This window comes from Choloepus didactylus, chromosome 21 (assembly GCF_015220235.1).
Source record: "Choloepus didactylus isolate mChoDid1 chromosome 21, mChoDid1.pri, whole genome shotgun sequence".
Taxonomy (NCBI): Eukaryota; Metazoa; Chordata; class Mammalia; order Pilosa; family Megalonychidae; genus Choloepus; species Choloepus didactylus.
In genome coordinates this window covers 51,784,697-51,802,684 of record NC_051327.1, presented here as the reverse complement: position 1 = coordinate 51,802,684, position 17,988 = coordinate 51,784,697, and the positions used below count along the sequence as shown (strand labels likewise).

Here is a 17,988-nt window from a genome sequence, read left to right as displayed (position 1 = left end):
CCCTTCATTCTTCTGGGACACCCATCACATGCACATTCATGCACTTCATGTTGTCATTCAATTCCTGTAGTCATTGCTCATATTTTTCCATTCTTTTCTCTATCTGTTCTTTTGTATGCAGGCTTTCAGGTGTTTTGTTCTCCAGTTCCTGAATGTTTTCTTCTGCCTCTTGAGGTCTGCTTTTGTATGTCTCCATTGTGTCTTTCATCTCTTGTGTTGTCCTTTCATTTCCATAGATTCTGAGTTGTTTTTGTGAACTTCCAATTTCTACCTTATGTATGCCCCTTCATTATACTCATCTCTTTTGCCGTTTCTTTCCTAAATTTTTTAATTGATTTAGCATTAGTTGTTTAAATTCCTGTATCTCCGTTGAAGTGTAAGTTTATTCCTTTGTCTGGGCCATAATTTCATTTTCCTTAATGTAAGTTGTAGTTTTCTGCTGTCTAGGCATCTGGTTTCCTTGGTTACCCTAATCACATTTTCTCAGACCAGAATGGGCTCAGGTCTTCAAAGGATGCATAGTATCCAGTTTCCCTGAGGGTGTCTTAGAAGATTCATATACCCTGTGAGGCCTCAAGTCACTGTGCTTTTCTGTCCAGCCGTACTACCTGTCAGCTTGTCACTCCAGACTGGTGTAAGGAGGTGTGGCCTGTGGCTGTTTTCCCCCAGACTCTGGGGTCTTGTTCTGAATGGAAGGTGGGTGGTGTAGCTTGGCACTACCTTCTTCCTTTTAGGGAATATACACCCCCTAGGTAGAGGTCATTAGCATTTGAATTGTCTCTCTGACTCTGCTAGCTCCACTGTTGTCTGGGTCAGAGCACTGCAAACTGAAAATGGCTGAAGTTTTCTCAATTGAGCCAAAAAAAGGGACAGGGAACCCCTTTCATGGCTGATCTGTGACCCCCCTCATTTTCACCCACGGACCACACATAGCACCAGGTCCTCTGGGCTTCCCCTCCCTCCCAGAGAGGTCCTCTGGCTCTCCAAGGTTAGTGTCACCAAAAACCTCTGTCTGCTTGTTGGAGATTTGGAGTTTGTGTTGAGCAGTCCACATTTGTTAATTAAAACCCCAGTTGGAACTCAGCTGAGCTGTATTCACTCTCTCCACTTGGAGAGTGCTGTTCTCTAGCACCGTGAGGCTTTGCAGTTTGGGCCGTGGGAGGAGGAGCTCCAAGCTTGGGTCTGCAGTTTTTACTTACAGATTTTATGCTGTGATCTTGGGCATTCCTCCCAATTCAGGTTGGTATATGATGAGTAGATGGTCATGTTTGTCCCCCTGAAGTTATTCCAGATTATTTACTAGTTGTTCCTGGTTGTTTATTACTTGTTCCAGAGGCGCTAATTAGCTTCCAATCCTCTTTATGCTGCCATCTTCTTGCCCCTCAGGAAGTTACTTCTGATTGCTACTTTGCAATGTGTTTTTATCAACAAAGGATGCTGAACTTTTTCAAGTGCTTTTTTGCCTTAATTGAGATGGTCTTGTGATTTTTCTCTTCCAATTTATAAGTGTGGTGTATTAATTAATTGATTTCCTTGTGTTTAACCACCCTTGCATACCTGGAATAAAACTCATGTGGTCATGGTGTATAATTCTTTTAATGTGCAGTTGAATTTGATTTGCAAGTATTTTGTTCAAGTTTTCTGCAACTGTATTCATTAGGGAGATTGGACTGTAATTTTCTTTTCTTTTAGTTTCTTTCTCAGGATTTGTATTAGGGTGATGTTAGCTTTATATAATGAGTTTGGTAGTGTTCCCTTCTCTTAACTTTTTGGAAGAGTTTGAGCAGGATTGATATTAATTCCTCTTAGAATAATTGGTAGAATTCCTCTGTGAAGCCATCTGGTTCTGTGCTTTCCTTTGTTATGAGGTTTTGGTGACTGATTCAATCTCTTTATTTGTGATTGTTTGTTGAAGTCTTCTATTTCTTTTTGTGTCAGTGTAGGTGGTTCATATGTTTCTAGAAATTATCCATTTTATCTACATTCTATACTATTCATAAGGCCTTTGAAGGAGATGCCAAAGACTTCAGACTATTTCTTTTTTAGCCTACATGTTTCCTCACAAGCATGTGATTCCTCTTCTCCACAGTTTCATTATCACTGCTTTTCCATAAAAAAATAGGTTTCATTTTGTTGTTTCATCTATAGCTGCATGTCTATGCATTATACATATAAGTGTGTATATATAGTTGATTACATAACATTTTTATATTTTACTGCTAATTTGAATGTATGTTGTGAATTTCCTTCTTAAGTTCTTAGCCTTGCAAATTTTCAAATTCTGGTGCTTATGTTGTTTTCTTTCTTATTCATTTTAAGAACTCTTTCTTGAAGTTGCAAACTCAACTCTTACGTCATACTTTCTTTCACTTACCTTTTAATTTTTCATTTATGTTTTGAAATGATAAAATTTTATCATTTAAAATATTGTTAAGCTGTATTTCAATTTTTTGTTTCCTTCTTTGCTCTTAGGAATTTAAATTCTTTCCCACTTATGATATATTTGATATTTACCTATATTATTAACTTTTTATGGTTTAATTGCTTAATTTTTTGTTGTGAACTATTTACAACATAAAACCAAAAGTAGAAAATAACATAAAGACCACATGTGTGTTCACAACTAATTATTAGTAAATCTTCACACAATGCCCTATTTGTTGCAGATATTTTTTAAAAGGTATAAGATATTATAGTTGAGTCCTTCCTTGCTGATGCTATTCCTTTACCCATTTCTTGAAGCAAACTCTTTTATGAATTTAATGGTCTTAGCTTATGTAGAATCATGTCAGTTTTTAGGTGTTTATGTATCTATACAATTATCCAGTATTGTTTTGCATGATTTGAAACTTAATTTAAATGAAATAACTTTAAGTATCCATATGCAGCTTGTTTATTCCCCATTAAACAATATTAGATTTATCCATGCTGATTCATGCAGCAATAATTTTCTCTGCATCATTCTATGTCAATATATAAATATTTGGCAATATATCCATTCTACTAATGAGAAATTACATTATTTCTATTTTCTTTATAATATGAAAATCTAGCAATAAACATCTTTGTGTAGTCGCATTGATACCTCTGAAAGATTTCCTCTGAAGTATACGCCTTACTGTAATTTCTGAGTCAGATGATATGAACATCCTTAAATTTATTATATATTGTCAAATTGCTCTATTAATTTACATCCCCAAGAATAGTGTATGAGAGTTCTTTTACTCCACATCTTACTTAACACAATATATTGTCACATTTCAAAATGTTAGTCAATCAGATGGACATAAAATGTATTTTCATTTTGTGTTTAAGGTTTTGAATGAAGTTAAATATTTTTAAATGTGTTTATGTTAATTCAAGATTACTCTTCTTTCAGTTGGATGACCGTCTTCATTTTTCACTTTTAAACTGGTTGTTTTATATTTTATTTTATCCATTTTCAATAGATCCTTAATATATTCTGTACTGGGTACTAACTAACCTTTCAATGTTATATGCAATGCAAGTATCTTCAAACTCTTTGTGTAACATTTTGTGTATAATATATTTGGTGGTGCAGAAGTCTCACTTTTGATTGTAGTTCAAAGTTATCAGTTTTCTCTCTATGGTTGTTCTTTGTCTATCTTCTCTAGAAAATATTTCCTATTACTTAAATATTCTCCTTTTTTCCCAATATATTAAAAATTATTTTTATTGTTTCTGGAATTATAAATGGTTCAAAGCAAAGTCTAAGTCTATTTTCTTAGGGAAAAACATCCATTTATTGAATAATCCATACTATTTTCATGACATTTTTAACACAAACTCTGTCATGCATCAAATTTTTATTGGTTTTTGTATCTGGATTCTTTATTTGAGAGCCAATTTATCAGTATCAGCATCAAGATAACCTGTTTTAATATGATTGCTTCATAATAAATCTTCAACAGATAATCTGGAAGCTTGGAATAGAGTATTTTTTTTGAAGGATCTCTGATAGAAATTGACTTTAAAATAAATATCAATTTTTGTAATCTCTCCAGAATCTATGTCCATCATTTCTTTAGAAGGCCCAGGAAACCAGTTATGTTGATCCAGCAGTGGTGGCTAAGAGAATGGAAAGGAAAAACAGGATTTTTTTATTTACAATCTACATATAGTCCTGAAGAAACCATCTTAGTTTGGTCACCATTACAAATGTTCAATACACATGGCTTAACATGCTTTGTGAGTTGCCACCAGTTCTTTATGCTTTCATAATCCTTGTTTTAACTGAGACTGGGCCAGGCTCAAACCTGGAGCTGATATGGGAGATCACAGTGAAAACAAAGCTGATGTGAGGCATGTATGATTTTACTTTCTAGGCTTTCCAGGTATTACATTTCCTTCTGGACAATTTTCAGAGCCAACCATTTCATGGCCACTTCCCACTCCAGTTTGACATTTCCTCCTGAGATGTACAAAGTGTGGGAGCAAGTGGTGCTGAATAGCATTTTCTGAAGTGATGGGACCTGATCCAAGCAGAATTTTGTTGGGTACAGTTGATTTTTTTTTTTTTTTCAGATCTTGTTTTTATCATTTCATGTATAAAACTTAGAGAAATATGTAAAAATGCTCCGTGATGGCTGTGGATTTGTCTATGTCCCCTGGTAACTTTAAATAGTAAAGATGCATTTTTAGGTCTTTTCTGTTTAGGTTAATATTTCTTATATGTATCCATTTTTATTTTTCAGTGCCTCCTGGGCTGATCTCTCTGAATAAGTCATACCATCTTATTATATGATCTCCTACTCTCAGGTGCATTAAATTTGTACGATTTTTCAGTATTATTAGTCTAACATTATTGTGTGATTGATTCATGGCTATATTGTCTCAATAAATACTTGCTTCTTAATAAACTATCATTATACCCTTTGCATTATCGTTGTGTGCATGCAATATTCTCCGTCAGTTTCCAATGTGATCTTCCTAAACTCACAATCTAATACTTGAGTGTGGGGTCTAAAATATTCATGCCTTATCTCTCTCCCAATGAGGCAGAAACTCTTTAAGAACACAAATCACACTTTGGCTTTCTCCTATGCTCTCAGTAGTCACAGCACAGTGGCAAAAAGAAGGTATTCCCAGAATATGTGCTAAATACACAAATTAATGAATGAATGGATGCATGGATGAATGCCTTTATGCTCAGAGAACGTTAATACTGTGTGAATTTGTCACATTTCTTTGCTAAACTATCAACAACTCTATATCAAGGACTATCTCTTGGCCTTTTTGAATCCCTGTCTCACAACTTACTAGTTGTATATACCAGGACAAGTTATTTTACCTCTCTTTATTTCAGGTAAAATGGAGATAGTGGTAGTAAACCCCTCATGTAATTGTGTGAGGAGTTAGAGAGCTGAGGCTTATAAAGTACTAAGACCAAAGTATAGGATATGTCAAGTATTGAATGTCTGTTATGTATAATTAATTGCCACCATTCTGTTTACTTACCTGTGGAACCTTTAAAACATTAGTCACTCTTCCATATCATATCCTTATAGAATTTCATTTTTGGATGTTAAGAAACTGTGCCTAATAAAACATGATACCTGAGAGGGGAAAACCAAGATTTGTTATATATTTTCTGTATTAACTGAACATTAGGCATTTCTTTATTTATTCACAAATGTTTGTTGATCAATTATTAACTAACAGGATTTGTGATGGATGCAGAGACGTCACTTCTTGTCCACAAGGAGTTTACAGTCTAGTGGAGGAAAGAGACATATACACATTTTTTTTTAACTGGTTGGTCATAATTTTTTTTTATTAAATTCAGTTTTACTGAAATACATTCACACACCATAGAATCATCCATGGTATACAATCCACTGTCCACAGTATGATAACATAGTTATGCGTTCATCACCACAATCTATCTCTGAACATTTTCCTTACATCAGAAAGAATCACAACAAGAATAAAAAATAAAAGTGAAAAAAAGAACACCCAAATCATCCCCCCATCCCACCCCATTTGTCCTTTAGTTTTTATCCCCATTCCTCCACTCATCCATACACTAGATAAAGGGGGTGTGATCCGCAAGTTCTTCACAATCACACGGTCACCCCTTGTAATCTACATTATTATATAATTGTCTTCAGGAGTCCAGACTGCTGGGTTGGAGTTTGGTAGGTTCAGGTATTTACTTCTAGCTATTCCAATACATTAAAATCTAAGAGGTGTTATCTATATAATGCGTAAGAATGCCCACCAGAGTGACCTCTCGACTCCATTTGAAATCTCTCAGCCACTGAAACTATTTTGTCTCATTTTGCATCCCCCTTTTGGTCAAGAAGATATTCTCAGTCTCACAATGCCAGGTCCACATTCATCCCTGGGAGTCATATTCTGCATTGCCAGGGAGATTTACATCCCTGGGAGTCGGGTCCCACGTAGGGGGGAGGGCAGCGAGTTCACCTGTCGAGATGGCTCAGTTAGAGAGAGAGAGGGCCACATCTGAGCAACAAAGAGGTACTCAGGGGGAGACTCTTAGGCACCATTACATGCAAGTTTAGGCTCTCCTTTGTGATAATGAGCTTCATAAGGACAAGTCCCATGCTCGAGGGCTCAGCACATCAAACCGCCAGTCCCAATGTTTGTGACAACATCAACACCAGTCCAGGTGAGGATGTCCAACACATCCGCACCTTCCCCCAGATCCTCGGAGCTGGGGAGGGGGAGGCTGTAAATATATTTTTTATTATCTGCCCAAATTACTCTGGGATGTGTCACTATTTCACTCCAGCCTATACTAACCTACCGTATCTCACTTCCTATTCAAAGTTCCATGAAATTTTGGTCTTTGAAGAAATCGACTGTAGAGTTGTACCGTTCAGAAAATTTAGAGCCTGTACCAAATAGATATCTATTCCCTTGGTCTCATATGGAAGCTGAAGTTTTAAAACACAATCAGTTTCAACCTTTACCCTTTGGCCTGGCTTGGCCTGGTCTTAACCAGACCTGCTTCATTCATATCACTAATTGAAGTCGGGCTCTTTTTTTTTTTTGACAGTGGCTATATGCACTAATACTGACATTTATATCTGCAGAGCTCTAGCTCTGAGTTTCAGGTGTCTCAGAGATATGCATTGTTCCAGAGACCAATCAGGTTATACACTAGGGGATCAGCATCTCAAAGTTTAGAGATAGGCATTACAATTCAGGGATAGAGTTAACTGCTGTAAGAGCTTACAATCTAGGGACTATTGCAATTATTATGTCCACGTTAGGCTATGTTCTAAGATTCAATGCTGAGTTTACACATTGTAGTTAGTCCATATTGGTGAGGCATCATCCCTCTCACCATGTTTTCTCCAACACTTTTACTCCTATATATATATTTTCCTACAATTGTATAGAGTTATATTCACATACCATATATTTATCCACAGTGTACAATCAGTTGTTCATGGTATCATCATAAAGTTGTACATTTATCACCACAATCAGCACTTGAACATACTGATTACTACAAGAAAAATTGTTTTTTTTTTAGTAATAAGAAAAAAATGATAAAAAGAAAAATAACATGTCATACAATACAATATACTAGTAAGGACAGCAAATAACACCGCTACCAAGAATCCCATATTCTTCCCCTATATCCCCCTCTCATATACATTTAGCATTGGCATATTGCCTTTGTTACACTTAATGGAGGTATATTACAATGTTACTGTTGACCATAGACTCCAGTTTGCTTTGATTATGTTTTTTCCTGAATACCATCTGTGCTGGTTTGAATGTATTGTGTCCCCCAAATGCCATTATCTTTGTGGTCTTGTGGGACAGACCTTTTGGTGCTGATTAGATTTGCTTGGAATGTGACCCACCCAGCTGTGGGTGGTGACTTCGGTGGGATACTCCTATGGAGGTGTGACCCCACTCATTCAGGGTGGGCCTTGATCAGTGGAGCCATATAAAACATGCTGACTCAAAGAGACTGAACAGAGTGCAGCTGTGAGTGACGTTTTGAAGAAGAGCAAGCTTGCTAGAGAGGAATGTCCTGGGAGAAAGCCATTTTTGAAACCAGAACTTTGGAGCAGACGCCAGCCACGTGCCTTCCCAGCTAACAGAGGTTCTCCGGACGCCACTGGCCATCCTCCGGTGAAGGTACCCGATTGCTGGTGTGTTACCTTGGATGCTTTGCGGCCTTAAGACTGTAACTGTGTAGCGAAATAAACCCCTGTTTTATAAAAGCCTATCCATCTCTGGTGTTTTGCATTCCGCAGCATTAGCAAACTAAAACACCATCCCCTTTTCAAATTTCTACATGGTTGACATTCATTTGCTTTCCCACATGCAAAAACATTTTTATATTTGTATATTTAGTAACAGTCATTGGCCACTCCAGTTTTTGCCACGTTATACAGTCCCAGTCTTTATCATCTATCTTTACCTCTGGTGTCATACATTCTCCTATCCCACCTCTTTCAGCTTTACTCACAGACATCTTTGTTCAGTGTACTTACAATACCATGCTACCATAACACAGTATTATGCTATCTATTTCTGGATCTATGCAATCAATCCTAAACATTCTGTAGTCCTTCAGCATCAAATGGCTGATCTCTGCCCTCTTTCTATCTCCTGGTCACCTGTGTTGTCAGCTTTTAACTCCCAAAGTTTGTTCATTAATGTCTGTTCATATTAGTGAGATCATACAGAATCTGTCCTTTTGTTTCTGGCTAACTTCACTCAACATAATGTCCTCAAGGTTCATCCACATTATTACATGATCCATGTCTTTGTTCTGTCTTACAGCTGCATAATATTCCATCATGTGTATATAGCACAGTTTGTTTATCCACTTGTCCTTTGATGGACATTTGGGCTGTTTCCATCTCTTGGCAATTGTGAATAATGCTGCAATAAACATCGGTTTACAAATGTCTGTGTCTTAAGTTTCAGTTCCTCTGAGTATATACCTAGCAATGGAATAGCTGGGTCATATGGCAAATCTGTATTTAGCTTCCTGAGGAACCTCCATACTGTATTCCAGAGTGGTTGCACCATTCTACATTCCCACCAACAATGAATAAGTGTGCCTCTTTCTCCACATCCTCTCCAGCACTTGTCATTTTCTGTTTTTTGGATAATGGCCATTCTGGTAGGTGTGAGATGATATCTCATTGTGGTTTTGATTTGCATTTCCTTAATAGCCAGTGAAGTTGAGCATTTTTTCATATGCTTTTGAGCCGTTTGTATTTCCTCTTCAGAAAAATGTCTGTTCATGTCTTTTGCCCATTTTTTAATTGGATTGTTTGTCTTTCTGTTATTGAGATGCAGGATTCCTTTATATATTCGGGATATTAAACCCTTATCTGATATGTGGTTTCCAAATAGCATCTCCCAATGTGTAGGTTGCCTTTTTACTTTTCTGACAAAGTCCTTTGATGTACAAAAGTGTTTAATTTTGAGGAGATCCCATTTGTCTCTTTGTTCTTTGGTTGCTCGTGCCTTGGGTGTGAGGTCTAAGAAACCACCTCCTATCACAAGATCTTTAACATATTGCCCTACATTTTCTTCTAAGAGTTTTATGGTCTTGGTGCTAATGTTTAGGTCTTTGATCCACTTTGAGTTAATTTTGGTATAAGGTGTGAGATGGACATCCTCTTTCATTCTTTTGGAAATGGATATCCAGTTCTCCAAACACCATTTATTGAACAGGCTGCTCTTTCCCAGTTGCTTCGGCTTTACTGCCTTATCAAAGATCAGTTGTCCATAGATGTGAGGGTCTACTTCTGAACACTCAATTCGATCCCATTGATCAGTATATCTGTCCTTATGCCAGTACCATGCTGTTTTGAGCACTGTAGCATTGTAATATGCTTCAAAGTCAGGTAGTGTGAGACCTCCCACTTCATTCCTCTTTCTCAAGATATTTTTGGCTATTTGGGGCACCTTACCCTTCCCAATAAATTTAGTTATTGGTTTTTCTATTTCTGTAAAGTAAGTTGTTGGGATTTGAATTGGTATTGCATTGAATCTGTAGATAAGTTTAGGTAAAGGTCTTTTGTGTTCTTCATTAAGTTTATTCCTAAATACTTGATTCTTTTGGTTGCTATTGTAAATAGGATTTTTTTCTTGATTTCCTCCTCTTGTTGCACATTACTTGTGTATAGGAACACTACAGGTTTTTGCATGTTGATCTTGTAGCCTGCTACTTTGCTGTATTCATTGACTAGTTCTAGTAGCTTTGCTGTAGATTTCTCTGGATTTCCTACATATAGAATCATGTCATCCGCAAATAGTGAAAGTTTTACTTCTTCCTCTCCAATTTGGATGCCTTTTATTTCTTTTTCTTGCCTAATTGCTCTAGCTAGAACTTCCAGCACAATGTTGAATAACAGTGGTGATAGTGGGCATCCCTGTCTTGTTCCTGATCTTAGAGGAAAAGCTTTCAGTCTCTCCCCATTGAGTGTGATGTTAGCTGTGGGTTTTTCATATATTGCCTTTATCATATTGAAAAAGTTCCCTTCTATTCCTATCCTTTGAAGTGTTTTCATCAGGAAAGGATGTTGAATTTTGTCAAATGCCTTTTCTGCATCAATCAAGATGATCATGTGGTTCTTCTGCTTTGATTTATTGATGTGGTGTATTACATTAATTGATTTTCTTGTGTTGAACCAGCCTTACATACCTGGAATAAATCCCACCTGGTCGTGGTGTATAATTCTTTTAATGTGCTGCTGGATTTGATTTGTGAGTATTTTGTTGAGGATTTTTGCATCTATATTCATTAAAGAATTGGTCTACAATTTTCTTTTTTTGTAGTATCTTTGTCTGGTTTTGGTATTAGGGTGATGTTGCCTTCATAGAAAGAGTTAGGTAGCTTTTCCTCTTCTTCAATTTTTTTGAAGAGTTTGAGCAGGATTGGTACTAATTCGTTCTTGAATGCTTGGTAGAATTCACATGTGAAACCATCTGGTCCTGGGCTTTTCCTTTTTGGGAGCTTTTTGATGACTGACTCAATCTCTTTACTTGTGATTGGTTTGTTGAGGTCATCTGTTTCTCCTTGAGTTAATGTTGGTTGTTTATGCTTTTCTAGGAAGTTGTCCATTTCATCTAACTTGTCTAGTTTATTAGCATATAGTTGCTCATAGTATCTTCTCATTATCTTCTTAATTTCTGCAGGGTCGGTAGTTATATTTCCTTTCCCATTTCTGATTGCATTTATTTGCATCTGCTCTCTCTCTCTCTCTTTTTTTTTTTTTGTTAGCCTAGCCAGCGGTCCATCGATTTTATTGATTTTCTCAAAGAACCAACTTCTGGTTTTGTTGATTCTCTCTATTGTTTTCCTGTTCTCAATTGCGTTTATTTCTGCTCTAATCTTTGTTATTTCTTCCCTTCTGCTTGCTTTGGGGTTAGTTTGCTGTTCTTTCTCTAATTCCTCCAGGTGAGCAGTTAACTCTTCAATTTTTGCTCTCTCTTCCCTTTTAATATAGGCATTTAGGGCAATAAATTTCCCTCTCAGCACCACCTTTGCTGCATCCCATAAGTTTTGATAAGTTGTGTTTTCATTGTCATTTGCCTTGAGGTATTTACTAATTTCTCTTGTGATTTCTTCCTTTACCCACTGGTTTTCTAAGAGGGAGTTGTTTAGCCTCCATATGTTTGTGAATTTTATGACCTTCTGCCTTTTATTTACTTCCAGCTTCATTCCATTGTGGTCTGAGAAAGTGTTTTGCATAATATCAATATTTTTAAATTTGTTGAGACTTGCTTTGTGACCCAACATGTGGTCTATCCTAGAGAATGTTCCATGAGCACTTGAGAAAAAAGTGTATCCTGCTGTTGTTGGATGTAGTGTTCTATAAATGTCTGTCAAGTCTAGTTCATTTGTCATACAATTCAACATCTCTGTTTCTTTAGTGATCCTCTGTCTAGATGTTCTATCCATTGATGAGAGTGGTGTATTGAAGTTTCCAACTATTATTATAGAGGTATCTATTTCTTCTTTCAGTGATTGCAGTGTTGGCCTCATGAATTTTGGGGCATTCTGGCTTGGTGCATAAATATTTATGATTATTATGTTTTCTTGATGAATTGACCCTTTTATTAATATATAGTGTCCTTCTTTGTCTCTTTTAATTGTTTCGCTTTTGAAGTCTAACTTGTCTGATATTAATACAGCTACTCCCGCTTTTTTCTGGTTGTTATTTGCATGAAATATCTTTTTCGAACCTTTCACTTTCAGTCTATGTTTGTCCTTGTGTCTAAAGTGAGTTTCTTGTAGACAGCATGTAGATGGGTCCTGTTTCTTAATCCATTCTGCCAGTCTGTGTCTTTTTATTGGGGAGTTTAATCCATTTACATTTAGTGTTATTACTGTAAGGGCAGTACTTTCTACTACCATTTTGTTTTTTGGAATTTATATGTCATATCTTATTTTTTCCTCTCCTTTTACCTTTCCTGATAATCTTCATTTCTGCACTCTTCTCCAACTCTCTCTCTCCTGTCTTTTCCTATTAGCCTGTAGCACTCTCTTTAGTATTTCTTGTAGTGCCGGTATCTTATTCACAAACTCTCTCAGTGTCTGTTTGTCTGGAAATGTTTTAATCTCTCCCTCATTTTTGAAGGAAAGTTTTGCTGGATATAGAAATCTTGGTTGGCAGTTTTTCTCTTTCAGTATCTTAAATATATTATGCCACTGTCTTCTTGCCTCCATGGTTTCTGCAGAGAAATCTGTACATAGTCTTATCAACCTTCCCTTGTATGTGATGGATCACTTTTCTCTTGCTGCTTTCAGAATCCTCCCTTTGTCTCTGACATTGGACAATCTGACCAGTAAGTGTCTTGGAGTAGGTCTATTGGGATCTATTCTATTTGGGGTACGTTGTACTTCTTGAATCTCTAATTTTCTGTCTTTTATAAGAGTTGTGAAATTTTCAGTGAATATGTCTTCTATTACTCTTTCTGCCCCTTTTCCCCTCTCTTCTCCTTCTGGGATACCCATAACATGTATATTTGTGTGTTTCATGTTGTCACTCAGCTCCCTAAGACCCTGCTCATATTTTTCCATTTTTTTCACCATCTGTTCTTTTGTGTGTATGAATTCGAATGACCTGTCTTCCAGTTCACTGATCCTTTCTTCTGCCTGTTCAAATCTACTGTTGTGCCCCTCCATTGTGTTTTCCATCTCCTCCATTGTGGCCTTCATTCCCATGGGTTCTGCCATTTGTTTTTTTAAGTTTATGAATTCTTCTTTATGGTCATCCAGTGTCTACTTTATATCCTTCAACTCTTTTGCTATATCATCCTTCATTTCATCAAATTTATTTAGCATTAGTTGCCTGCACTCCTGTGTCTCAGCTGAGCTATTAGTTTGTTCCTTTGGCTGGTCCATGTTTTCGTGTTTCCTGGTATGGCTTGTTATCTTAAGTTGTCTAGTCATCTGATTTTCTTGATTAGTTTATTTTGGAGCTTGTTTTCTGTCTTTTACCTAGTGGTTTTCTTGTTGGTTGGCTTTGTTCTCTGGCCTCTGTTATTCAGTTCATCTTATTCTAGACCTCTAACTTAGGTTCTATTTAGTTGATCAGAATTTTTCCCCTCTTGTTTTTTCTGTTTCTTGCTCTGCCTCTATGCAACCTTTTTGAGAGTGGGTCTCCTCAGATATGGTTGACCCTAGTCAGATTTTCCTAGTCTAGTGAGGCCCAGGTCTCATTGGGAGGGTATGGAGTTTTCCTGAGAATGAGACCCTCCTATGAGGCCTTTAGAACTCGTGCTTTTCCTCTCCTGCCCAGCAGGTGGTGCTTGCCAGCCTGCAGCTCCCCCACCAGTGTAAGGAGGTATGAGGACTTTAGTTCTCCTGGTGACTCTGATCCTGTAGGGGGCATGGCTTACTGAAGCTGGAATCTGAATTCCAGCCCCTGGGGTCTGAGTTCCCAGAAGGAGGACTGCCAGTTGAGCAGGACCTCCTTCCACTCTCCCAATCCTCAGAATTCCAGTTGTCTCTCAGGAGCACTATTCCCTTCTCCCCTCTCCTCTTTGGGGCCTCTCCAGGTAGATTCCTTGGTCAGCCTGAGTTGCCAATTAAAGACGGAGATGGAGGCCTTCAGTAGTGAATATGGAACTCAAAGACACTGTGGGTGCTCTGTCTCCCCACAAGCCCAGCCTAGTCCCTTAACCTGGGCTTTCTGATAGAAAATAACCACATATATTAATTTTAGATTTAAAAAAAATTAGAAAAGAAAAACAAGAAAAAGAAAAAAGAAAAAAAAAAAAAAGAGTCTCTTTTAAGTCTTTCCCAGCCTGGAAGTTTTGTCAGTGTCAGAATAGAGCATTTAAAGATATGCTTTGGGCTATTTTCTGATAATTACTCTCCCAGAGCTTCAGTTCCACCCCTGCTGGGGGCTATTGAAATGCAAAAAGATAAGGGATCAGTGAGAAGCCAGAAGGGACAAAATGTAGGGGAAAAAAATGGCTTTTTTGGAGTCTGGGAATGGGTGCCCGCTTTTATATGCCCCCACTTCTCAGAGACCAGCCCTTCTTTAGCACCTCAGCAGCTAGTGTTAGTTAATTAATTTGTTAATTAATTCTGCAGTTGAGGCTGGGTTAAGCCTCCCTTCTTGCCCTCAGCAGATTGCTGTTTTTTGCCCCCCCCCCCCCTTTCAGGGAGCCAGCAGCAAGACAGTCTGTGAGGTCTGGGCGGGGAGGGGCGCCAGACCCCTGGTCCGGGGATCTTACAATGTTCGCTGGGATCTCAGCTTTTCCTCCAATTCCAAACTTGAGTCCAATGTGTGACTGGTTACTGGAGACCCCAAAAACACTGTTTCATATAGTTCTTGGGTAATTGCCAGCTGCTCTAAGGGAGAGACGAAATTCTGCTCCTCACCACTCTGACATCTTGCCCCCGACAGCCTCCACATACACTTTTAATTACCAAACATTGTGTCACCTACTTTGTCGTGGATGACAGCAGAGTGCTACAGCCACCTGGGAGTGGAGGTGGACGTCAAGCTCAGTTTTGTGGAGGCAGAGAGACTTCAATTTAGAGGACTTGAATCTCAAAATTTCTTATTTTCAAGGGCACCTTGGATATTGTAAGAATAAGAAGGCTGACTAGAAGGAAGGTGAGGAAGGAAATATTTTTTAAATGTTGATGGAAGAAAGGATGAAGTATGATTATATGGTACAGGACAAGGAATTGTAACTGCTTACAATTGAGAAAGCATTCTACTCATGCTATGAAAACAGGAATTCAAATATGACTATGCTCTTACTAGGTATGTGGCTGTGGGTAAGTCAGGTGGTCACTATTCTTTTAGTTGAACCTCTAATTCCTTAGAATAAAGTTGAGGATGGAGTACCTACCTCACTGGGTTATTTTGAGGAATCAACTAAGCTACCTGAGTGAAAGTGCTTGACAGATAGGAGGTGCTCACCAAACTTTTTGCTGAATTTCATTGTTTCACAGTCCTGCTTATTATGGCTTAACCTTTCCAAAGCATCTAGGCCAGAAAGGACACAGCTAAGTGCTCTGAATTTTAGGAAAGGAGATAGTTTTAATATAAAAGAAAAATAAAAATGAAAAGCAGACAATCTTCAAAATTTCAAGATGAAACTTCTTTGTCTGTCTTCCCTAGAACTTTAGAATAAACTACTGGTAAATTTGAAATTGCAATAATACACTGAGGCTTATGATTAACATCCTGATCCCAGAGCATTCCAATTAAACCCAAGAGGGGTGATCCATGATGTAACTTTTGTCTCTGCTACTCCTCAGTCCTTCGGAGATTTGCTGTTAAGGAGTGAGTCTCCACCTCCTTTATCCTGGTATAAATTCAATTCCATTTTACAGCTTACAGAAGCATCAGGAAAATTCCTTAATCATAGGAAATAGGTGCAAATTTGATTCTGAAGTAAGTCTTTGTGTCCTTGTCATTTTTATTTTTAATCAAGAGGAAATTTTATTAAGTCTTATGCTGAGGCTTACAGACCATTTGGGTATTCCTCTTTTAAAATAAGGTTTTCTTTGACTTTGAAAATCAGTGGAGTAGAAGAATGCTGACATTTGTCTCTGAAACCTTACCTGCCCTTCTACCAGTATCTCGGGGTAAAGAAGTAGAGAGATGAGGTCAGCTATGAAAAGTGTTAACTACTTCTAAAAGCACTCATTATATGCTTACTTTATGCCAGCCATTTTTCTACAAACCTTAAATGAATTAACTATATTATTCCCTATGACAAGCCTATTTTCCATTTTACACCTGGGAAACCAAAAACCAAACAGGTTACATACCTTGCCACTCTCAGGTGATTCTTTTTGGTGGAACCAGAATCAGTATAAATAATTGGCATTGGTTTCATGAAATTCTGCCTTTCTGAAAATGAAGTTACTGACTCTTTGTACTTTCAAAGTATTAGAAATAACAAGCATAATTTAACCTCGTTTATTTATTTTGCCAGCTAACCTGAACTATCCCTTTCTAGACTTCTCTATTTCCATTTGTTTCAACAGCAAGCACAGACTCTCAGGATGCTCATTAAAAATGGCAGTAAAATAACAGTTTTGGTTCTCCTGGGGCTTTCAGATCACCCGGATCTCCACCCTCTCCTCTTTGTGTTGTTTCTGGTTGTTTACCTCATCACACTCTTAGGCAACCTGGGAATAATGATGTTAATCAGACTGGACCCTCACCTTCACACTCCCATGTACTTCTTCCTCACTAACTTAGCCTTTGTAGACTTGTGCTATGCCTCAAATGCAACTCCGCAGATGTTGATGGCTTTCCTATTGGAGAAGAGGACCATTTCCTATGCTGGCTGTTTCATCCAGTGTTATGTTTTCATTGCACTCCTCTTTACCAAGATCTACATGCTGGCAGTAATGGTCTATGACCTCTATGTGGCCATATGCAAACCACTGCACTACAGTGTTAAAATGTCCAGGAGAGTCTGCATCTGCCTGGCCACATTTCCTTATGTCTATGGATTCTCAGATGGTCTCTTCCAGGCCATCCTTACCTTTTGCTTGACCTTCTGCAGATCGGATGTCATCAACCACTTCTACTGTGCTGTGTTTCTCGCTCTGAAACATGTCAAGGAACATGCCACGTTCGTATCAGCTGGCTTCAGCCTCTCCAATTCCCTCACCACCATCCTGCTGTCCTATGCCTTTATTATTGCTGCCATCCTCAGGATCAAATCAGCTGAAGGAAGGCACATGGCATTCTCCACCTGTGGTTCTCACATGATGGCTGTCACCTTATTTTATGGAACCATCTTCTGCATATATGTAAGACTACCAACAAATAAGACTGTTGAGGAATCCAAAATAATAGCTGTCTTCTACATGTTTGTAAGACCAGTGCTTAATCCACTGATCTATAGTCTCTGAAACAAAGATGTAAAGCAGGCTTTGAAAAATATTCTCAGACAAAATATGTTCACTAAGATGGCAATGTCTGAAATTTCCAATAAACCATAATTCTAAGCCATTTGCTCAAATTTCTTTAAATTTTGATGATGCAGTTTATTACTCTCTATGTATATGTCTCTTCTGTCTCTGCTAAAATTATAAAGTCCAGGGAATATGGAGCTGCATTTTAAAATCTAGGCTTCCACTCTCCAACTTTTGATCCATGAAACTACAACATCATCTTTGCCTCAGAGCTTATGAGAAATGCAGAATCTCTTTCTGACCTCAGATCTCTGCATGCAAATCTGAATTTCAACCAAATCCTTATGTGATTTTTAAGCTTCTTACAGTTTGAGAAGCACTGCTGTAGTTTCCAACTTCCTTACCGGTATGTCTCGGGACATTGGTGTTCTCTGATTGCTTACAAATGCAAATAGTATGACCATGCTCTGTGTTCCGTTCCTTGAATTTCCTTTGTTGTTGATCCCATCCATTTAGAGAGTCTTTTAAGAAACACATCTTCCTACACTCTTTACAGACTTTTGATTAAAAGCAGAAACTGTGGTTCATGACAGTGTTTCTCTTTCTAAAGAAAG

General features: G+C 37.8%; 1 protein-coding gene across 1 annotated transcript; it reads left to right on the top strand.

Moving 5' to 3' along the window:
• Positions 1-16,510: 16,510 nt before the first annotated feature.
• Positions 16,511-17,371, top strand: LOC119518296 (olfactory receptor 5M11-like). Its single transcript, XM_037815411.1, has one exon. The coding sequence runs from the start codon at positions 16,511-16,513 to the stop codon at positions 17,369-17,371; it is 861 nt and encodes a 286-aa protein (XP_037671339.1).
• Positions 17,372-17,988: the final 617 nt, after the last annotated feature.

Excerpts from the sequence above, each read along its gene's own strand:
- LOC119518296 (XM_037815411.1), top strand. The coding sequence starts at position 16,511 with ATGCTCATTAAAAATGGCAGTAAAATAACAGTTTTGGTTCTCCTGGGG.